Genomic DNA, 24822 nt, shown 5'->3' on the forward strand with positions numbered 1-24822 from the left:
AACACTGCTTCTTCTGCCATGGTAGTCTAAGGCAACCCACAGAACCGCTTGCGGGAAAGTTATGAAGTTTGGCACACAGATAGAGGACAGTCTGAACAGTTACCATAGCAAATTTAGAGTCTCTAACTCAAACCCTCTAGCGCCACCAACTGTCCAAATTTGTGTTTATGCTAACGTTTATGCTAATAACTTTTGAACCGTAAGGGCTAGAAACAATAATGTTTCCTCTGATTCCTTGGCTCAAGACAATTCAAATGCACCCCATGACATCATTTTCTGTCATAAAATTTTTTCCACCATTTTGAATTTCACGAAAAACCTCCTCCTAGACTGTTGCTCCGATTTTCACAAAAATCTAATCAGATTGTTCTTCAGACCATGTCGAACAAAAAGTCATGGAATTCAAGTTTATATCGTCAATCTGTATATTCTTTAGTTGTACAATTAAATGATTTCTGTATCTGTGAACAAATTACAATAATAAGACAGTTAAATCATAAGAAGCTGCTAAAATACTAAAATTTCATTTTTTTACGATCAATTTATTATCTATTATCAGTGAATTTTGAAATACTATATATATATATATATATATATATATATATATAATTTAAGCATACATCTATTATATATGGCTTTATATTAAGCTTTGACCATGGTGGTCAAAGCTTAATATAAAGCCATATATAATAGATGTATATTAATTTAGATAATTATTATCTATCATCAGTGAATTTTGAAATACTATATATATATATATATATATATATAGATAGATAAATGTATGCCTGCCAAACTCGTTCATCCATGTCTTTATGGACCTTGCTTTGTGCACTGGTGCACAGTCATGTTGGAACAGGAAGGGGCCATCCCCAAACTGTTCCCACAAAGTTAGGAGCATGAAATGTCCAAAATGTCTTGGTATGCTGAAGCATTAAGAGTTCCTTTCACTGGAACTAAGGGGCCAAGCCCAACCCCTGAAAAACAACCTCACACCATAATCCCCCCTCCACCAAACTTTACACTTTGCACAATGCAATCAGGGAAGTACCGTTCCCCTGGCAACCACTAAACCCAGACTCGTCCATAAGATTGCCAGACAGAGAAGCGTGATTCGTCACTCCAGAGAACACGTCTCCACTGCTCTAGAGTCCAGTGGCGGCGTGCTTTACACTTGCACTTGGTGATGTAAGGCTTGGAAGCAGCTGCTCGGCCATGGAAACCCATTCCATGAAGCTCTCTACACACTGTTCTTGAGCTAATCTGAAGGCCACACGAAGTTTGGAGGTCTGTAGCTATTGACTCTGCAGAAAGTTGGCAACTTCTGCGCACTGTGCGCCTCAGCATGCGCTGACCCCACTCTGTGATTTTACGTGGCCTACCACTTCGTGGATGAGTTGCTGTTGTTCCCAATTGCTTCCACTTTGTTATGATATCACTAACAGTTGACCGTGGAATATTTAGTAGTGAGGAAATGTCAATATGGACTTATTACACAGGTGCCAACCTATCACGGTAACACGCTTAAATTCACCGAGCTCCTGAGAGCGACCCATTCTTTCACAAATGTTTGTAGAAGCAGTCTGCATGCCTAGGTTCTTGATTTTATACACCTGTGGCCATGGAAGTGATTGGAACGCCTGAATTCGATGATTTGGAGGGGTGTCCCAATACTTTTGGCAATATAGTGTACATATATATATATATATATGTATATAAAATTTAAGCATACATCTGTTATACATGGCTTTATATTAAGCTTTGACCACCATGTTTTCAAGATATAATTTTCACATCAATCTATATCATTGGATATTATGATAGTATAGGGAATCATAAATCATAGCATATACTGCAAAGTTTTTTTTTTTCTTTTTTCCCTTGCTTTTCTGTGGTATTTTAGCAGCAATATGAGAGAACAACTATTACTCTGAAGTTTCAGTCCTGAAGGTTTATGTGCCTGACAGCTGGCAGTGAAGGACAGTCAATGCTAGCCCACAGTCACAGTGTTTTTGTAATATATCGCATTCTCTGAGCCTGAAGCACTGTTGAGCAGAGAATCCAGGGACTGTGTGAACGTGTGTGTCCACATGAACATGTCACACTGACAGCTTGTTTCTACATGACTTCCTCCATTGCTATGAATTTCAGGTGTTGTTGTTGCTGAAGGTGATAATCCAATAAACACTGTTAAGGGTTCTTGCAGGTCGCAGTAGATGAAAAAATCTATTTTTAGACAATGTGTCACTCATATGTCAGATGTGATATGCATCTGTTATGTGTCTATTTGGCTTGCCATTTTAGCGTGTTTATGTTTATAAGTTGCAATGACAGTAAAAGTGCACATTTACAGCAGTAAAAATCTGTCAGTTAGCAGTATCTAGGGCTATTTCATTTCACTTATGGATAAAGGTTTCTTGTATCAAAAATAGTGCTTTCCACAAATAGAGTACAAAATAAGACTTTAAGATAATCACTGAAAATAATTATTAACCATCAGAAATGTTTTTTCACCTCAGATAAGGAACAACTAAACATTATTTTAGCTGTTTTATTTTATATTAAGTCATAAAGAATTTTAATATGCTCTGAGTATTTCTGCATAAGCTGTTTGAAGCTTTGGCCCCCCTTTTTTAATTGTACACTGTCTTTTAAAGGCACAGTAAGTGATTTCTGAGCAGCACTTGATATTTGAAATTAACCCAAACAAACACAGCCCTCCCTTCATTGCGCCGCCCAAAAACTGCACAAACATGCAATGCAAGAGTGGATGTCTCTTTATCATAGCTGAAGCAAAGTAAAATAATGCTTTGTGAAAAATAAAGCAAGAATATATACAAGCAAGAGTTAAACAAACGACAAACAATGCTCCAGACAAACAATAACACTCAAAACTGTCCTGTTACTATAGCTAACATTACAACAGCATATCTTCTGTGAAACATAGCAAAACTAATGTTACTCACATATGGAGCAGAAACAAACAACACAACTTCAGCCTTCATTTTCAGGCCTTCCGGCTGAGGTCTCTCCAGCACTGGAGAGGTTTTCTAATATTAATGTGGGTCCTAAAGCTCTTGTCTGATCATAACCCTTTCTACAGTCTTTGTTCAAATCTCCCCCTCGCTCACTCTCTCTCCTCCCCCATCATGGGTGTATATGCCCCTACTGTTGATTGGCTACAAGTGTGTTGTGGTTTTTGGTCCGATCCACTTTCAGCAGCGTTTCTCAGAAATCACCTGTCTCACAATTTAATGACATTTCAAGTTTTCATAGATCGGTAAATGTATGTTTTGGACTATATTTCCTCAGGTATCCAGTGATTCTGTCCATTGAGAATCACTGCAGTGTCCCTCAGCAGAAGAAGATGGCTCAGTATCTGACTGAAGTGTTTGGTGATAAACTGGACACATCCTCCATCCCCACAGACCCATCTGGACTTCTGCCTTCACCTGAAGCCCTAAAAGGCAAAATACTCATCAAGGTAAGTGTCTAAACATTTTTAAAAATGTCCATTCAAAATCAGCAAACTTATGGTCATTTTCAGATGATGACTGGTCAGATGCACTCATGATGTTAAACAGGCATGATGTAAAACAAATTATTTGAAGCATCATATTATATTAAGATTTTGTAAGCCGTAAGTTACTTATTTTTTGCTGAAAATTTTATAATGTGTAATTTTTTACAAAAAGATTTTTTGCAGTTGCTGGTCGTTTTCTATCAGAAAACCTTTTAGAGCAGCAAAACAGTACAGTCTTAATGATATAAAATCCATTTGCTGAAGTGCAACCCTCTCCTGTGCTTTTAATAAAGTGTGAGGTTTGAAAATTGGGCCGTAGATGGAGCAGCTCGGCAAGCGAGTTGGCGCTATAATTGGAAGACAGACTGACGTTCCCACTAGAAAGTGAATCCTGAACTGCAAACTGGGCCAGCCGGTAGTATTGACAAATTGCTCGGCACAGGCTGTGGATCATGGAGCATGTGACTACTGGGAGCCCAGCAAATAGACTGTGTGTTTTAATGCATTCTCATCACAACTCAATCGTTGAATTTGACTGGAACTTTGCTTTGTTACCATTGAACATGACTATAATAAATAACCTAAGTTGAAAACCTAAAAGGATACTCTAACCAAAAAATATTAAATGAAATCATTTAACCACGCTCATGACGTTCCAAACTTATATGAATTTCTTTCTTCAGAACAAAAAAGAACATGTCTTAAAGAATGTTGGTAACCAAACAGTTTCGGTTCCCATTGACTTCCTTTTGTATGGACAAAACAAATTAAATGGAAGTCAATGGGAACCGAAACTCTTTGGTTACCAACATTCTTTAAAATATCTTCTTTTTGCAGAAGAAAGAAATGCACACATGTTTGGAACAACATAAGGGTGAGTAAATGATTACAGAATTTTCATTTTTGGGTAGAGTATTCCTTTAAGTTTAATTACTGTCTTAAATATTACATAAAAACAAAGTAGTGCAAAAGTCACAATACTTTGAATTTAATCCCCAATGAAGAAAACCAAAAACTCATAAAATTTGGTAGAAAGTTAAATGGATTTTACAGTGTGTTAATGCAATGTCAAAGCCAATAATAGCAGCAACCAACAGCACACACTAAAACTAATTACTCGTTGGGTCTGACATGTTTTTGACCCGCTATTGATTTACCCATCTATCACTGGCCTCTTTCTGTTAATGTCCCTGTCAATGTCAGTGCTGCATTTCTGTAGTCAGTACATACATAAATGCTGTTCTGTGCCAGTCAATCATACTATTTTCTGATAAAGCACTGTAAGAGCTGATGGGTCCCCTGGGTTTTAATTGTTTTGGAAGATGCAGTTACTGTTACAACACTCTTGGGCCAAACATTCTCTACCCAAATACGCAAATGCAGATAAAAATGCATTGAGTATTGCAAGCAGGCAGTCCCATTATATGTACTTGCATCTTGCCTTTGTGCAGTAACAAAATTCAGTACTCAAGGGGGCTGATAGAGTTTCTTTCAAATGTCAGTGCTGTTAAAAAAAAAAAAGAGAGTGGCTGCTTCCAAAATCACATACTCTCTAAATAGTAAAAAAGTAATTACTTTGTGACTGCTAAAAATGTGTTTTATATAGTTTGAATGTGTGCAATACGAATGTATTCCGGACGTACTACATTCACCATGTTGTCATCGTCATGTGATCTTCCAGTGTCAGTTGCATTGCTTCACTGCCATTCACATTTCAATTGTACATTAGATGCACACTTCAGAATCTCATCTCATTCTGGTACTTTTCTCCTACTATTTTATGGATACTATAAATTCAGACATACTACTCTTTTCATGCTCTTTTCACCTATTGTATAGTAGGGAAGTATACGATTTTGCGTAAAGCCGAAGATAAAACTAAATAACACCATGTCTATACCGGACGCGACCCTTGATGCTGCACATCGAGTCGCAACAGCTAGAAGCTATCTACACTCAACGCGACAAAACGACCATTGCAGATCCATTTGTCCTTCCTATGAGAAGTATCGCGAGTGCTTGGAGTACATCATAAATAGACAGAGGCATCAATTTACTGTTGAGGATTTGTAAGAATAAGACAATTTATGCTAATAACTGCTATAGATCCCCTTGTGGTAATACTGAAAATGCAACATGTACTTGTGTTGGGTTATAAATTGCATCATGATGTACACAAATACACATGAAATCAAGCTTTGGTAGCTAAAAACATTTGCTTTCAAGCATTTGTATATAGATGCTAGTAGAGATTTTTTTTTTTTGCCACAAGACACCAACTCTTCCAATTACTGTCATTGTGTCCTTACACTGTGTCCTAATGTAATCCCTCCAGTTCTACTTGCACCGCTCCGAGCAGGATTCCAACTGCCCTTTCCGGCATAAGAGACAGGCACACTAACAAAGACACTAAAAACCGCAGCCTCTAGAGCAGGGGTGTCAAACTCATTTTAGGTTGAGGGCCGGATAGGAAAAAATGTAACCATATGCGGGCCGAATTACCTTTTTTAAACCTTAGTGCGCTGACAGTTACATTTAATATTAACCAAACAAACTACAAATTAATCTGCAAGAAAACTAGAAAAAGACACTGCTCTTTGAAAACGGCATTTGCTTTTACAGCGAAAATACTTTATTACATTTTTATTTAATAATACTTTTATTTAATAAAATTCACCGATTTTGATTTTTCATGGCGAAGTCCAATTTTTTTACAAGCAAATTTGCCGATTCTGTAGCATGAGCAGCTGTTTTGATTTAAATTTGATTATATAATTTCAAGATTTGCAGCAAAAACAGCATGGTTCACAAAACTATAGTTTTGTGAAATTATGCTACATAAGACACCTGCACAAAACAAAAATTGCAGATGGACTGAATGAAAATGCAAATTCACTCTCTGTCAGTAGGTGGCGCTTATGGAACAGCAGCGATATAGCGTTTCCTTGGTTACCGCTGTACACTAAGCAGCATTGTGCTTGAAAACACAACTCTATATGGAGATAAAGAGGAAAGGAAAATGCCTTCGAAACTTTTCTGTCAGTTCTCTTCAGAGATACATTTATATAAACCTCAATATTTATATTTTTCTTCCTATATTTCGCGAAAAGTGAGCTTGTGCCTGGTACCGTATTTTCCTCTGGCCGGATTGGACACCTTTGTGGGCCGTATTCGGACCACGAGCCGTATGATTGACACCCCTGCTCTAGAGTCAGTTGCCAGTGTGCCTCCTGAGGTCAGGGGAGTGAGGTTTACTAGAACAACTCTTACTATCTTGCCTTTGTTACACATTTCCAAAAACAAATTAGTGTCATCATATTATAGTTTATGAATGGTAAAAAGTGATTGCTCATTAAAACCATCTAATCAGCACAAGAAAGACCCAAAGTTTGTTTACTTCGCTGTGATGTTTTAAAGGTCACATATGTAGTTCTGCAACACAAGTGTCAACAAATGGAATTACAAAAAATAATAGGTGTGTTGGACGTCTTTATTCAACAGACTAATCAGTGTCTGACTTAAAGCTGTGCATGTTATTTAGAAATTATGCAGACGGCGCAAATATTGCATTTAAATAATTTTATCTGTGATAAAGAAAGCAATCACTGTGCAATCACTATGGGAAGCAGAAATTGTCTGACTTGTCTGTTTTTTTCTGACTGCAAGTGTTTATACTAAACTAATGTTAAATATGAATTGGAACACATTTCACAAATCTTCTATTTGCATGTTTTCTATATGTTTGTTTGGATTTCATAGGGTAAAAAACTGTCAGCAAATATAGATGAGAATGCAGAGGAGGGGGACGTGTCTGATGAAGACAGTGCAGATGAGATGGAAGACGACTGTAAGCTGATGAATGGAGATGTAAGTAATGTTAGATGATTATGGTGCATTTTACATTATGTTTTGTGTAAAAATGTGGTAACTAAGTAATCTGATCAAACTGAGAGAGTAGCTAATGTTCATTCAACACGCTGATAGAAGGGGAAATCGAGTGCATTGCATTGTGGGATACAATATATTATTTTTAAATGCATTCCATTTTAATTAAAACGAAAAAAAATGCTACAGTTATGTTTTCTTATAATTGTACTTCACACATGTACTTTGTTTTTATCATATTACAGTAATAAGATTTTTTTCAAGTTACAGAACAATTACTAACAGTAGGTGGCGGAGGGATTTAATGTGTTTAATTCTCATAAAAATAGTGTTATTATATCCATTATTATTTTCATTTGAGGTTAAAATATCACCTGGACATGTTCTTGAAAGTTTAATGAGAATTATCCTATAATCCTCAATTCTTTCAGTCCTTCTATGTCTGGCATGTTATGCAGTACTTTTTAACTTTTCGTACTGTATGCAGAAGGCTCTTAGAGAAACCTCAAAGGCTCATACATTTTAGATGAAAGCTCCTCACTCTTAAGTACTGTAATATAAAAATAAAGGAGGCATTTTTGTAAGTGAAATATTTAGCATGAATTTTTCTGTGTGTATAAAATTGGGTCAAGGACAGTTGAACTGACCTGGATATTTTGATGAATGGTTTTGACCTTGATGTTTTCTGTATAAAGCTGCAGATGCTATTACAATGCTATTTTTAAGGCGTCTCTCAACCCAGGAGGTCCATTCAAATTCAGTTCTCTGTGTCTCCCTTTCCAGACATCTATGAACAGGAAGCAGGCAGAAAATGTTGCAAAGAAAAAATTAGATAACCTCATGAAGGAGTCAAAGATTCGTGACCGGGAAGATCCAGACAGCTTTACCATCGCATCCCTGCCGCCCACAGGAAAACATGACAAATCACCGCTGAAGGTTAATACGCTGTACTTGACCCACACTGCATACAGTACATGTCACTCCTTCTTTTCCAGGAGAGGAAATTTTACCAATTTACACACTGCAAAAAAAATAATGTTCTTACTCATTTTTTTTTTGTCTTGTTTTCTGATTCCACTGAGAAATGTTTTGTCTTATTTTAAGCACTATATTTATTTATTTTTTTTCCAGTAAGTAATTTTGCTTCCCAAGTAAAATGATCTTTAAGAATTTTTAGATATTTGAAAACAAGACAAGAAAATCATTTTTTGCAGTGCAAAGAAGAAGAAATTCACTCTCTTTCCTTTTGTTGCTTTATGTTCTATTTTCGATTCTATTTTAATGCAATTTAGATCATTGTAGTTTGATTTTTTTTTCCCTCAGTTGAATGAATCATTATTTCATACACTTATTATTTAGAGCAAAAAAGAGAGTATAGCGTAAATTCCACACAGGATATAATAAGCTGATCATTTTTTAAAACTAATCTTTATAATAATTGACCATGATAATCATAGTTTCTGACAAAATACTGTAGTTAGTTCTCTTACCTTACCATTCCCTTATCTTTCACTCATTTAAACTGTTCAGCAAATGCTCTAATTAGGTCAGTTCTGCACTTGTACAGATGTGTATAGTGTGGTTATTTAAGGACTTACTTGAGGGATATTTAACTACGCAGGACTGCACACAGAGGTTCTCGCAGCAGGTGCAACACTACACAGCCGTCCTTGATGGCCCACAGTGATATAGGCAAAGTGATATATTTTTATAGCATTTTCCCCTGAAGTCCACCCTCTCCTTGACACTCAGTCTGTTCAATGTACCTTTAAGACTTATAAATCTAAATGACCTATTATAGCTAAGTAGCTAGGTTAGTTCACACTCATTCATCAAGATGGGCCAATTTGCTGAATACTGAAATGGGTTTATGTGTAAATGTGGATGATCATATCTTATTTGCAGCTTATTTGTCTTACATAGGATTCACAGTGAAGGAAACTTATTTTGTTAGTGTTAGCATATGTCTACATAGCACAAGCAAATTCCTGTATGAATAGGTTGCTACCGCCACCTAGTGATCATTGTGTCAAAGAATAAGTCTGTTGTCCATCCACAGCAGGAATTGTATCTATTGTTACTGTAACTACCTCACTCCTCTGTGAGTGTTTAACTGTCATGATCATGCCTAGTGTATATTTAGTGTATACTCCCCCGTCCAGATTTTCACTGTAATGCATTTATATTTTGAATTCAGGGAAAAGCAGAAGACAGTACTGACACTGGAGATGAGGCCAACGTTGGTGGCAACAAACGTCTGGCTAAATCTTTCATGGGAAGCTTTTCCAAACGCAAGGTAGTTATAGATTACTACATTCAACAAAACAATGTTTCTTCCCATAACAACATACTGCACACACACTGAAAAATACATCCTCTGGTGCATAGATCAATTATTCATACTGTATGAATGATTAATAGAAATAATAAAATGTGTGTATACGGCTCTCTGGAATACATGATTCAGCTGTGTAATAAATGCTTTGTTAGTCCAGATCACCCATTAGAGGTTTATTTTCCAATAGTGTTCGGCTGCCTGTACATTATCTCTTACATATTGACCTAATTAACACTGCATCACCTCAACTCTATCTGTTTACTGCAGAAAAAGACGAGTAAACTGAGAAAATCCTCCAGTTTTGAGGATACAGACACAGATCAGGAGAGCTCGAGTGGGGCCTCTAAAGCACCAGTGCATCACAGCAGGTACCATTAGAATTGTTCATGATGTGTGATTTTTTTTTTTTTTTTTTTTTTTTTACAGTATATAGTATATTTAAATATTTTGTGTGAATATGTTTCAACTTTCATGTAACTGTAACTGTAATCTGTTTTAACAGAAAGAAAAAAACCATGAAGTTGTCAAGAGCACTTTCTGATCTGGTATACACAAAATCTGTGGGCACACCAGACTTTGAGGCACAAGGTGAGAAGAATAGAAAATATATGTGAAAATTCTTAACATTTGCACACAGAACACTTCCTGTGAGATCCAGTATTACAGGGTTGATGAAAAATGTATCACAGGGGCCTTTATTTAGGCTCTAGAGTGTGGCTCCATTGAGGGCCACTAAACAATCAAGGAATCCATTAGAAATGTTTATTATTATGGTTTGTATATTAAAATTCAGTTTAAAGTTCATTACACTGAAAGAAATTATACTGAAAAAATGGTATAGGATTTACTTTGAAACCGTTTTTATTCAGAAATTTCTAGTATATTTCACAAATAATTACAAAGAAACAGCAAAAAATGCATTTAATTAAACATGAAATTTTGAAGTATATAAATACATATAGTATTTTAATACTATTATTAGTACGTTCTTGTAAAACGTACTCCAACAATCTTTGTTTTATTAACTTCAAAAAATCATTTCTTCCATTGTATTTGTTTTCATGTGTTTAGCTGTGCAATTTTTAACTTAAGAAGTTTTTCTATATATATATATATATATATATACATACAGTATATAGTATATGCAATTTATAAGTTTAACTACAGTACATTTTTAAAAGTTAGTTATATAAATAATTTTAAATATCTGCTTGTAAAGTGATCATTTATTAAAGGGATAGTTCACCCAAAAATGAAAATTCTGTCATCAGGTTGTTCCAAACCTGTATAAATTTCTTTGTTCTGTTGAACACAAAGGAAGCTATTTTGAACAATGTGGGAAACTGAACAGTTCTGGGGCACCATTGACTTCCATAGTATTTTTTTTTTTTTCCCTATTATGGAAGTCAATGGTACCTCAGAGAGGCCTGGTTACAAACTTTCTTCAAAATATCTTCCTTTGTGTTCAGCAGAACAAATAAATTTATACAGGTTTGGAACAACTTGAGGGTGAGTAAATTATGACTGAATTTTCATTTTTGGGTGAACTATCCCTTTAACAATTTATATTTTGCTAATTAATAAACTGATATTTGATTACTTCATTATTTTTGAGTAGCACTCATCCTTCAAATTGCTCCATTTGTTCAAATGGATGTATTCCAGTGTTTATATGTCAGTGTACGCTATCACATCTCATGCATGTGGGTTGCACTGCAGTGGGCAGCTGCAGTTGGCAGGTGTCGTCGATGAGCGAGACCAAGGCCCATCAGTTAATTCAGCAGAAGCCGGTGCAGTTCATCCGATTCAACCAGCGCCAACTCTCCCGCATCTACCCCTCCCCTTATCGTGTGGACTCCAGCAACTTCAACCCACAGCCCTTCTGGAACGCTGGCTGCCATCTGGGTACGCCAGTCCACCCACAAACAAATATTTATGTTTACTGGAGAGGCCAAGAATAAACAGTATGTCTGAAACATACTGGGAACATGCTACTCGCTACTCCACTGTAGTATTTTAATTCAATATGAAAATGTTTCAATTCTTTGAAGAGACAGCTAGATTTACAGGAATTACTCATAATAAAAAGGGTACATTTTTATTTTATTAATTGTCACTTAATTTTGATGGCTTTTTGCAGTTGCTTTGAACTACCAGTCAGAGGGCAGAGTGCTACAGCTCAACAGAGCCAAGTTTAATTGCAATGGCAACTGTGGTTACATCCAGAAACCTGCCTGTATGTGTGAAGGTGAGTATCTACATTCCTAGTTTGATAGTTTTTAGTCTATATGTGTGTATATTATCTTCCTGATTTTGTTATATTTTATTACAGTGTAGCTGCATTGTCATTTTTGAAAACTATATTCCATTCCGATTTTACTATTATATTATTAATCACAAAATCATTATAATACAATGTTGTAATTACAGTTGTTGTAATAGAAACAAAACAATGCCATTTATCAAAGAAATGAAGAAGAATCATGTGTCCAAAACAGGCAACAATGGACAACAATGAATTTCTTGACAATGAATACTCAAAAGAATTCAGTAGATCAATCGATTGTTACATAGATCGAGTCAAAGTTAAGGTTAGCTATTCAAAGCTAAGTAAGCAGGCCAAACTAGGAATCTATATCACAATAGAGTTGTTGATGTTCTGAGATGCAAGGAATTTTAAATATGAAATTCTGTTATTCTTTGTTCTTGCAGGTTCTTTTAATCCAATGGCCGAGGATCCTTTACCAGGTCGATTGAAAAAACAATTGATTCTTAAGGTCATCAGTGGCCAGCAATTACCCAAACCCAAAGACTCCATGCTGGGTGACCGAGGAGAGGTAAATCAAGACAGTGCTTAAATAACCAATTTCAAATGGCCCTCTTAGCATGAACAACAAAAATTGTATTGAAATTGTATACAGAAAGGAAGCAGCATGACAATAGTAGAACACTTCCAATCCCATTATAATCACTGAAGCTGTCGCTCACTGGGGGTTTATGCTGTTTCATGGGATTTCACTGAGCCTGCTGTTCAGATCGGCCTGCCAAAGCAATTGCAAATTCAACCACAATTTCAATCCCATCTACACTACTGCATTGCAAGCAAGCAACACGTTGCAAACTAGGGCTGGACGATTATGGCCTAAAATCAAAACCTCGATTAATTGAACATTTTACCTCGATTACGATTAATGAACAATTATTTTGTTTGTTTGTTTGTTGTTAATTTTTTTTGGCCTCATAGTGCACTTACAAGGTTTGTACTGTAAATTTACTTGACTATTAAAGGTGGGATATTTTTTCCTTTTGAAAGAGCGATCTGACATAACAGCTCACTTTCAGCAGTTATTTTATCTATGGTTCGTAACATTTCTTACAGATTTCTGCTCGTTGTAAATCAGATAAAGATAAATTAGCACAGTACCAGTACGTAATGAGAGCGAATGATTGTGTGAATTAGTCATACCATCTCTTTATTAATTGTGAAGCTGTGGGTTGTAAATAGTTACTTTAAAAGTAGAAAAATATATGCTATAATAACTTTTGAGTTTCAAAGCTACTTTATTGATAAATCACAGGACAGCGCTGACAACTAGTTTCTGCTCCTCAGTGCGTGCGATCTTCACATTTTGTGCAGCTACTGTTTGTATGAGTGTTCGTGCCACAATGCAGCTGCACGAGCATGGTAGCTCAATATAATAATACACATCCGATCGTCTAAATTGCTTGAATGTCTAAACTGGCAAACCTTAAAACACATACAACTGACAAAGTTCAGTGAAGACGCAAGGCTCACCGCTCACGCGGCGTCTCGGTGTTGACTCTGCGTTCACCTGCGTGCTGACTGGACAGGGCAGAGTCACATGGCTACACACACGGTAGTATGTTTTTAAGTGTAAAGTAATAGGATTAAAAAACCGAAATAACCCACATGGGACAATTACGTCGGTTAGAGGTTCTGAATTTCGGTTTCGATTACTTTTCGATTAATCGTTCAGCCCTATTGCAAACCCAGAATAATTCTGAATCATACAACCTATAAGCTTCATATCTAAAGTTTATTTTGAGTGCCAGGCACACATTTTACAAATTCAAACAGAAGTCAAATATAAAGGCCAATTCACACTGCACCAACAGTCGCCGACCAACGTGGACAATCAGAAGATTACAGTACGTCACTTCTCAGACGTCCATGACCTGAAAAACTACCGATTCAGCATGTTTAATCGTCGAAAACAAGCACCGTCAGACGCCAACAGACACTGACAAGGTATCACACTGATCCAACAAAACCCAACGAAGTGTCTGTTGCAGTGTGATTTGGCCTTAAAACATTCATCTGATTGCTTAAAGTTCTCTCATTATGACCATTTCTGATAGGAGCATTACTAATTTAAATGCCTCTGATTCACCCCTGCAATTCATACACACCATGGATTTGTGATTAGTTACAATGCATTTAACTTCCATAATGTGAAGAGTAAAACTGAATGTTCAGTGAGGAATAATGTCAGGGTCTTCTATCCATCAGAATTTGAATGGAATAAGCTATGATATCCAAAAACGTTTTTATGAAAGATTGCTTTTCTTCATTAGAATAATGTGCACTGATAAGTCGTGTACAATAAAACTAGTGACATTTATTAAGGAAGAAAATGCAGTTCATTATCCTGCGTGTAATCAGGCCTTCTTACAGTCTGATAATAAAGCATGTAATCATTCCCTAAAAAAGATACAATCATTGGACCATAGCAAGTCACCATAAAAACTATAACCTACAGTATGCTTAAACTCTGTATTTATGTGCAAATCACTACCTACAAAAGACACAGGTATGAAGCAAATATGTGTCTCTTAGAATTTTAGAGGAATTTTGTCCTTTTTTTTAAACGGGTACTGTAACCATAGTTGCATAGTTTGATTTTGGGTTGTTTTAATGCTCTTTTACATATTTCTTCTTTAGATAATTGACCCATTTGTGGAAGTGGAGATTATTGGTCTACCAGTGGATTGCTGCAAAGAGCAAACCAGAGTGGTTGATGACAATGGTGAGAGAGCAATATCCCATTACAGATTATATATTATACACACACACAACACAGTGTGCCATTAAAGTGTCATTAAACCATGAGGCCATTACTTGAAGTGTTCATTTATATGTGTTTGTTTGGAAGAGGTGCAGTAAATTTATGCATGATACTTGCACTGGATCTCATCTCAAACTACATCTCTCGGCCACTACACAATTCAGTAATTCATGAATATGATTTACATTTACATTTGCATTTATTTCTTCGCAGGCTCTTTTGTAGCAAAGTGATTCACAGGTGCATAATAGTAAAGATAAAAAAATAAAGTGATATTGAGATTTGAAGTGTCATTAAATGTTGAAAAATGGAGGCTAGATTTAGTGGTGGTTTGTAGCATAATTTGGAAATTGGAACTTGACAACATTTTTGTTGTCAAATACAGACTATTAAGAAATGTGTAGATGCAATCTCGTAAAGAGATAGCCCTGAGAAGGTGTCTGTGTGCATTAGAGGTTTGGAAATGGGTTGGTTTTCTGTATTTTATGGAACACGAAAGTGGCATGAAGATCCATCATTTTGGAAGGGAACTGCTCACTCTTGTCTGGGTTGTTTTTCATAATGACACCAGGTAAAAAAGAAAACAGCATTGGCCCAAGAACAGAGCCATGTGGGACCTCAGATATTGGTACAGGATAGGTACAGGATATTGAAAATTATCTTTGTCAACTTATAATTTAGATAACTTTTTGTCCAAGAAGGACTCTATATCTGATGGTTAACTGTGTTAAATACAATGAACAAGTCCAGAAGAATAACATTGAGTGTAAAGGTACTCTTACAGATTTAAGTTACACAGCCACTCTTAGGCAAGCAATTTCAGCTAGTGGCCTATTTTGTCTGGTTTGTGAGGGTCAAGCAGGTAATTTTGTTTGAGTGAAAAAGGTAGGTGAATATGAACTTTTTGACACTTCCAATCCTCTCATCCTTTCCATTATTTATGCATAAAATAAGCCTCTTTAATTCTTTATACCCCATCCTCTCTCTTTCTCTTTCAGGATTTAATCCTATGTGGGAGGAGACGCTCGTCTTCACTCTTCACATGCCAGAGATTGCTCTTATACGCTTCCTGGTTTGGGATCATGACCCGATTGGCCAAGATTTTATTGGCCAGAGGACCATTGCCTTTAACAGCATGATTCCAGGTAACAATTTTCATTAGTCAAACTTTATACGTATAAGAAAATAGTATTCTTGATATATCAGGCCTTTTCATTAGTCTTTGGCATGTATTTTTGTCAAGTATTGAGTCCATCATTTGTCAAAATGTACTACTTATGCCTGATTATCTGTCTATATTTCAGGTTACCGTCATGTGTATTTGGAAGGCATGGAGGAAGCTTCCATCTTTGTTCATGTTGTAGTGAATGACATCACTAGTAAGGTGGGCACCTCATGTAATTAACAGAACAAATATTTTGGTGCTATTATGTGCCAAGGGCCATATCTGGCATTGTTAATCTGCAATTCAAAAAAAAGACAGTGTTCTGATCATGTGTTAAAAGACTGTGGAAAAAAGTCTCAAACTTCCTAATATTGATTCTGGTAATTAGGCATTGCACGTTTACAGTCAATATGCAATTTTAATAATGTGTTGTAGATTGACACAGTAGGTTCTTAAGACAGCTAAATGGTATTGTAGACAACTATACACAAATAAAAAAGATTCTCTGCCTACTAATTTTAACCTTCTCATTTAAAACGTACGGAGCTCTGCACATGACACGCAGAAAAGAAATAGTAGGCTAAATCGTGCGCATGCTTTACTAAATCGTTCCATCAATTTATAAATCGTGTGCATGATTTATTAACTCGTTTCCTCAATTTACTAAATTGTGCGCATGCTTTACTAAGTCGTTCCCTCGATTTATAAATCATGTGCACGATTTACTTTTTTTTCCTGCATGCCATGTGTGGGGCTCTGTAAAAACGATAATTTTATCAAAAGTATTTTTTAATATTTATAGTCTCATATAGCGTCTATATAGTACAAAATAGGACCTGAAACTCTTAAAAAAAAAACAACAAAAAAAATTTGTCATTTTGTTTATTATAACAAATTATCAGTAAAATGAAGTGTTTTACAAAATGTTGATTATCAACCTCATGAAGTCAAAATAAATATTTTGAGCTGTTTTATTTAAAAATTTATTTTATATGTGGTTTGCAACTTCAAATTGATGATGAAAATGATAAAAATCTAAAGAAAATCCTGATTTATGATTTTATTACTTTCTAGAAATTAATACTAAACAAACACCATAAACATTAAATAGGCTAATTTTATAAAATAAAAAAATAAAAAATACCTTTAAAAAAAAAAAGTTTTTTGTTGTTGTTGCTACAGAATGGGTAACAGGATTGCAGATTCAGACTGCTGGTATCGTTGCTGATATCAGTCAGTAGGAGCTAGCTAACAGGACTATATATATATATATATATATATATATAGCATGAATAGTTGTTTTAATGAATGTTAATGAATGCAGTCAACACTACAGCTATTTTAATTAAGTACTATAATTGTTAATAACCATTTAAATGGGAGTGATGCAGACCTGTATCTACTACCTATTTTTCATGCTATAGGTTAATTTTATGTTAGATTTATCAAATATATCTATATTTGTCTCTACCTCTAATTCTAAATAAAAAGTAATGGGAAAGTTTTTACCTTATTTGTACAAAGTGCCACATGATGTTTTAAACATGCTCACTGCTTAATTATGCCATGCTTTTGTCCATAATTTGTCCCTTTAACATTCAGCGTCAACAACAATTGTTATTTGTGTAGTTTGTCTGTTTTTCCCCCTCTCCCTCTTTCTCTTTTTCTTACTTCTCTTTCTCTTATGTTTGTGATTTCAGTGCACCCATCTTAGCTGTCTATAGAGGCAGGAAATTATTAGGATCCTCGTTCAAAACTCAGGTGTAGTGAGACCCAATCAGCACCCTGCATGCTCCTTGCAAACCCCTCCCTTACCCCCCAGTGAGCGGTTAAGCCCTGATTCATTTGCTAGCTTTCACCATGCCAACTCATGCAAAATGAGTTGTGACATAATTGTGACTTCCTTCCTTGGCTGCATTCTCATTGACCCCTAAAGCAGATCCAGTGTCAATATCCATATAGCAGGCGACAGCGTTCACTCCTATTTCACTTAACTCAGGGCATTTAAGGGCCATGATAGGGTACTGGCTGCCTTGTTCGCAGTAACAGAGCACTCAAGCAGTAGAGTCCATGAGAGAAATGCGTTGATCTTGGTTTGTGAAGTGTGTTACGTCCTCTCTATTCCTATCCATGATTATGAGGGTCTACTATGAGAGCTGGAGTTTAGCAGGTACTTTTTACATTCTTCCAAAAAATATCTTATGTTCTTAAGAGCTAGCTGCCGTAATTGTGTGGATTAGCATAAATGCACTAGAATTACAAGCAAATGCATGAAGTTATTTGATGCGTCATTAGTGCAGAGATCAGATGGCTGAACTCTCACATGGATCTACTTGAACACGGTTCATGAAATGACACTGGGTGTTATGCAGAGAAACAGAAAAATAGCTAGTTTTAACAAATCGATTTTTTTATTTTGAAAAAAAAAAATTAAATATCTTTATGTAATTATTAACATAATGTAATAAAGATTTCAATACCTTGCTTTTCTATTCCAAACAAGTTTGGCATCACCTACATTGTTTTAACAGATAATCCAGTGTCATTTTTTCCATCAGAGATGGTTGGACATGAATGTCCTGTCACCTTTCACTTGACATTTATTCACATTTCACAGTTATTAACTTTACCACTACAAATTCCCAACATTGTCTGCGTCTTCATGTTTAAAGGTCTCTGTTGACCACCCATATTTGTCTGTTGATTTTAAATTCTGCTACATCTGTGATAACATTTGCTATTTAAAATGTCACTGCTTTCTAAAGGTAACACATTTAATACATTTAATAAAAAGTTGTTGCATTTGATTAGAACAGAATTTAACTGACAATTTGTGGATAAATCTTGGTAAATTATTAAAATGTTTCTTAAACTAAAAACTGATCAAATGATGTTGATTATGTAGCTGGTATGGGGGTAAAAGTGTTTTGTTGTGTTTTTGTGTCTCTATACTATGCTGTAAAAAGCTTAAATGAACCCAATGTGATTAGTTGGCCACCAATCTCAGCTGCATTTTCAAAAAGCATCATAAGCCTAAATAGAAATCATTCTAATGATTCTAATCACTAAACAAAGAAATCATTGTCTTATGATGCATTTGGGAATGCAGCCCTCATTTCCATTTGTCAGGTTGGTTTGGTTTGGTTTGATGGTTTTAGAAGGACACTTCTTGCCAGCAGGTCAGGCTTGGCTAGACTGGGAGACCACCTAAGGACCATCAAACCACCTTAAACTTGTTTAAGCTATTTTTGTCCAGCTGGGCAGAAGTTATTAAAGTGGTTTGGTCAACAGATTTTGTTTGGTTAATAAGTTTGAAGAAGACTTATTATTAATTGTGAATGGGATTGAAAGAGTTGCTCCCCTGATGATTTAAATTGTAAACAATTCAGTGACAGCCTAGTTATTAGTTATCGTGTTTAGATTCCATTAGTCATCTCTTAGATTCATATTTGCCTACGCATTTTTCTGATGTCCCATTGCAGGTTCGAGCAGTCAGTGGTATAAAAGGACTGTTTCACAGAAACCCAAAGCAGGCATCTCTCGACAGCCATGCTGCTGCTCTGCTCAACCGTAAGACCACCTTCGGTGCTCACCTCCTGCGCCGCACAGCCAGTGCACCCACTAAGGGCCAACCCAAAGTCAAGAGGGGCTTCCCTGAGATCTCCATTGACACAAAAGATTGCAGCTCGGAGGGTGCCAGTGAGGAGCGGGAATCGGAAGAGGGGCCACTTGTCCACCACAACGGAGATAGCGCATCTGCAAAATCATGGGGTCACGGCACCAACGGGCAGCTTCACCCTGATGACAGTAAAGGTAAGAGTACTTTCTTTTATCCTGAGCCCCGTGCTACACCTTACAGAAACAGGGGCACAGTGAGCGAACCTCTGAAGCGAGCCAACAAGTTGCGACTCCAGGATCCACTGGATGAGAAGCCGGGTGTGTTTGCACGTGTTGCTATCAACAGCTCTGGGCGGGTTGGGATGACTTCCAATTGCATAAAGTGTGTAATTGGCTCCAAGGAGAGTCCTGACTTGGAGAGGAAGGATACAGGCACCTTCATCCAGTGCACTCCTGCTCCCCTTAGACCTGAAAGGGCATCTCGGTCTCCAACAGCTTCCAGACAAGTTCAGCCAGAGCCCATACTCAAACCACAAGCCTTGGCCCAAACTGACTTAAACCCCAAATCAGACCCCCAGGCTCTACCAAAGCCTGTACCCTTACCTAGATCAAGGGCAAAGGTCCGGCAAACCTTGGCTGCACAACCCTTTCACCCCACTGAAGACCTAACTGTCAGAAATGCTCGCTCATGTAGCGTTCCACGCCGACTCCTCCATTCCCCATCCACCCCACCTCCTCCAATTCCAGACAGCAAAACCAGCCTTTGTCAGCAATGCCCTGCCCCAACCAACTATGGCAGCAACTGCAACGAGACTAGATCTGTGAATGACGTCAAGAGATTTTCTGACAGTGACTCTAGCAGCTGTGACAGTTTGGCCAGCCTTGATCTACCTACCATCTTCCCACCACGGGGAATGGAGAACCGGAAACGGGCCGCTGGAACACTGCAGCGTGAGATGAATGCTCTGTTTGCCCAGAAAATGGAGGAGATCCGCAGTAAATCCCCCTTGTTTTTCACTGGTAAGGTGTATGCAGTTAGATGGATCTTAATATTTAGATTTAGTCCCAGTGCCTCAGTAAGATAGATTTCAGTAGGTTGTGATGGAACCCAACAAATACCAACCAAAGACCTTGCGGGTGGTGTGGATCTCGTTGAAGGCTGATCTCCACTGTGCAATGTCATAAATAAGAACCTATCGCAGTATATTAAGAATTACTGTTGGATATTGTTTTATTGTGCATTTACCCACCATTTCCACTTAGTTCATGTGTCCGTAAATATCCTAAAACCAGATTTGCCTGCTAATGGAGCTGCATGGTGACAGTGGGGTCAAAACTCAGTAGCTGACACAATTAGGACATCCATCAGTGTTTCTTTATGATTTTGAAGTAATTGAGTTGCGAAGTGATTGTAGAGCAAGGTTTTGCCAACACTGACATAATTACTATGATATATGATCTGTAATTCTCTTAGTAAAACCTAATTAGCTTTTTGATCTGATAAAGAATACTGAAAAAAACAACAACATAGCCTTCCTTAAGAAAGAACATTTGTTCTTCTTATAATTGAATGACATTACATAACTCAACAATGTCTCAGATTTGCTGTCTGAAGTCTACAATCAGTTTTTATGTCTTCTATAGAAATAGACAAAGATGCTTTGATACTTAAATGACAAGTCTGCTAAAAATCCTTAGCTACAAAAGAGCTATATATATATATAAAAGAGAATATATAATATATATATATATATATATATATATATATAAAAGAGAATATATATCTCTAAATATAAGGGGATTTTAAAATGGTGAGTTCCAGACCTGGAGAAGTCTTGTAAAAAGTAATACAATGTAATAACAATAACTGAAATGTATATAATGGATATAATTCGTATATATTTCTTTGCTATTTGTGTATGTAAAAAAAAAAAAAAAAAAAAAAATAATTAAATTAAATGTAAAAAAGTAATTGAAATTCATTGATCAAAAGCTGTGGGAACACTACTGGTAAAACCGGAGCCGGCCCAAGGCATAAGCGGCTGCTTAGGGCCCCCGTGGCTACCAGGGGGCCCCCAAGAGCACATGAAATGACAGCTTGATTTTTACAGCGCACAATCAGTTGCAGTTCTAGTGCTTCCTTCCCAATAATACTGTACAAATTGACGTACATTCGCGTCACATTAGGGCTGCACAATGTATTGTTTTAGCATCGATATGGCGATGTGACTATCGTGGATGCGCACATCGCAGGAATTGCAAAGTTTAACCAAAGTTGCACAGGTTTAAGTCCTGTCACACGGAGCCGCGCAGACGCACGTGAACACCGAATTGCGCTCACTTCCGCATCTATTTGTGCTTGAACGGAGATATACACGCAGAATTATGTCAAAATGTCCTTGTAAACACAGTTGCTTATGGCTTAGGTAATGTCATGTATGTTGATTGGTTAAAAGTGTTGGATATGTGCAGAGGAATAAGTCAGGAAGACATGCTTAAGAGAGTTTAGTAAAAAGACGTGCAAGAGATAAAACACGTGTGTGTGGACCCCCTTATTTTCATGACAGGTAACGCAAACAAAGAAAACGGATATGTATCATTATAAAGGATCTTTATTCGGATTCGGATTCCGCATTCGGACTTAAAGTCACAGCAGGCTTGTTGCTATATACTAATACTAATATTAAAACACCCATTTATTTCATTTAAATCACCCCAATCTTTCTAGAATTATTCTTTCCAAATAGAGCTATTCAAGTAATCTGTTACGCAGCAGTAGAGTTACACTCACGGGACTCTGCACTTATTCACAATCACAAATGTTCATTATTTGCATGTGCTTTAAAGCCTTGATGGTTAAACCTTTAATTCTCGTGCTGTTCTGACGTGCTTTTTCTGAGCGCATTCACCCGAAGCATGCGCACACTAAAAGCCTGTCAAACAGCGCCCAATTACGTCTGATTGCGCTAATACTGTCAAATACACAAAAGGTTTACATAAAGTTGGTTATGGCTAAAGTGAAAGTAATAATTTGAGAGAAAATCGTATGCTTGTCTTTTTGTTAGATGCCTGCAGGTCTTAAAGTGACAGCAGCCTAATAGTAAACATGCTGCCACTTGTCCTTAAAGGGATAGTTCACCCAAAAATGAAAAATTCTGTCATTATTCACTCTTTCTCATGTTGTTCCATACCTGTATTAATTTCTTTCTTCTGCTGAACATTTTGAAGAATGTGGGTAACTAAACAGTTGCTGGTCCCCATTGACTTTATTGAAAAAACATACTATGGAAGTCAATGGTGACCAGCAACCGTTTAGTTACCCACATTCTTCAAAACAACTTTTATGTTCAACAAAAGAAAGAAACTCATTCGGGTTTAAAACAACTTGTGAGTGACTAAATGACAGAATTTTCATTTTTGGGTGAACTATTCCTTTAATGTTAATACATTTATTATTGTTATCTTGTTACAGGTCCATCTGATCTGTTCATTTTATGTCATTATTTAAGTATTTCACTTAATATTGTGCGTTTCGTACATTTATTTATTTTTTTTATATAAGAAGATACTGTTTATCTTAAGTTATTTTAACCGAGGGGCCCCATAAAGGATTGGGCCGGCCCTGGGTACATGATTTGTTCTATATGTTTACTTCTCTATTTAATGCAGCTAAGTAACTGACTAGTGCTGTCACAAGACAGAGTCACAAGACTTTTATGTAAGTAGTGAGAACGTGTTCCTGTCCCACGCTCTTGAGCAAACACAAACCAGATGCTTGTGGCAAATGGGGCAGGTCTAGAAATCACGGGTTTTCTACATGGGGAATATTGTCTAGCTATGTACTTGCATATTGATGTGTGAGTTGGGGGGAATTATCGTATGATTTATGAACGAAAGGGTGCAGCTGTATTTTCTTATTCCTAAAGGTATCATACAGATCGTGGGTTCTCAGCTCCTCGTGATGTTGGTGCTAACCCTCTTAGTCCTTACAACTATTTAGATCTTTAATCATTAACCTTTCCATGCCCACATTCTTTATTGTGTATCTATAAATCCATATTAGAACAAAGCATACATGTTTTGTCAGCGCATTTTCCTGGTGTACCATCTCCTGGTGTTCCTTTTTACTACATTGAGTCCTTCTGTTTCATTCTGCACTTCTCCTATTAAAATGCTTGTTTGTTCCTTCCTTCTTGCATGCTTTCTAACCTTAGTGCAAAACTGAGGGGCTGGCCAATTACCAGGTAAAAAAAAGATTTTTCAGCTTTTTGCTTAAGCAAGTTTGTCTTTTCTTATTGTTTCAAAATGACTGAACGTTTTTTTCACCATGATGTGTGTTATATTCATCATACATTGAATTCTATTGTGAATGACATGACTGTGATTGTCATCAAAACATAATCACCATAAATCATACAGTAAACTTAAGCACATAACTCACATTGTTTACGTTATGGACATGATAATCAAATCATGCAACTTGTTGAGGAAATTTTTATATTTGCATTTGGGCTCAAATTACATTTTTCTTTTTTTCCCTATCTTTTTTGAAAAGTGGAAATCTGATGTAACTTTCCTGAATCCCCAACCTTTGTTCTGTATAATAACAAGATGTTTTCTTGTGCATTCACTTTTGCATTGACCAAGCAGTCATATATATACAAAGTATGATTAATATTTTTAATTTATTCATGTATTGTATTGTTTTGTCAGTTTATTTTTACATCATTGTATTATATTTTGTTTTTATTTAAATACAAACATGTTTGTATCTAAATATTTGGTTTGTTGAATTGTGCTTAAAGCTGAAGTGTGTATTTTTTTATGTTAAAAACTCCTTTCTGAGTTTAATATGCAGAGACGACTTTAAGCCATTTGTATTGATTTCCCCCAAAAGTGCAAATACTGTTTCTGTAGGTCTATCAAAACATTACTCTTACACAGCAACAGTGACTCAACCATTGGCGTTTGTCTGACCAATCGCAGACAAAAATTGGTGACACAAGTGGTGCAGAAATTACACACTTCAACTTTATTTTTTCCCCCCTTTTTTTGTTTTGCATTCAAAAAATTGCATTATTTCATTCATGAGCAAAAACTGTATGTCATTGGTCTTGTTTGACATTCATGATATATTTTATGCAGTCTCATTGTGTTTTTTTATGTCTAACAGCATTTTAATTGTCATAATATCCATATTTAAATC

General features: G+C 36.4%; 1 protein-coding gene across 1 annotated transcript in view; it reads left to right on the top strand.

The window, feature by feature from the left end:
- Positions 1 to 24822, top strand: part of plch2a (phospholipase C, eta 2a) — a 37430-nt gene that overhangs the window by 12431 nt on the left and 177 nt on the right. Inside the window, exons 6-19 of the mRNA XM_051903466.1 lie at positions 3313 to 3484; positions 7283 to 7390; positions 8192 to 8344; positions 9606 to 9704; positions 10014 to 10114; positions 10249 to 10334; positions 11466 to 11651; positions 11887 to 11994; positions 12459 to 12583; positions 14710 to 14794; positions 15832 to 15978; positions 16138 to 16217; positions 19481 to 19811; positions 23831 to 23860. Coding sequence (XP_051759426.1) covers positions 3313 to 3484; positions 7283 to 7390; positions 8192 to 8344; positions 9606 to 9704; positions 10014 to 10114; positions 10249 to 10334; positions 11466 to 11651; positions 11887 to 11994; positions 12459 to 12583; positions 14710 to 14794; positions 15832 to 15978; positions 16138 to 16217; positions 19481 to 19811; positions 23831 to 23841 — 1792 coding nt within the window. The 3' untranslated portion in view covers positions 23842 to 23860. The remainder of the gene's footprint in view (positions 1 to 3312; positions 3485 to 7282; positions 7391 to 8191; positions 8345 to 9605; positions 9705 to 10013; positions 10115 to 10248; positions 10335 to 11465; positions 11652 to 11886; positions 11995 to 12458; positions 12584 to 14709; positions 14795 to 15831; positions 15979 to 16137; positions 16218 to 19480; positions 19812 to 23830; positions 23861 to 24822) is intronic.

Source organism: Ctenopharyngodon idella, chromosome 8 (genome assembly GCF_019924925.1).
Source record: "Ctenopharyngodon idella isolate HZGC_01 chromosome 8, HZGC01, whole genome shotgun sequence".
Classification (NCBI taxonomy): domain Eukaryota; kingdom Metazoa; phylum Chordata; class Actinopteri; order Cypriniformes; family Xenocyprididae; genus Ctenopharyngodon; species Ctenopharyngodon idella.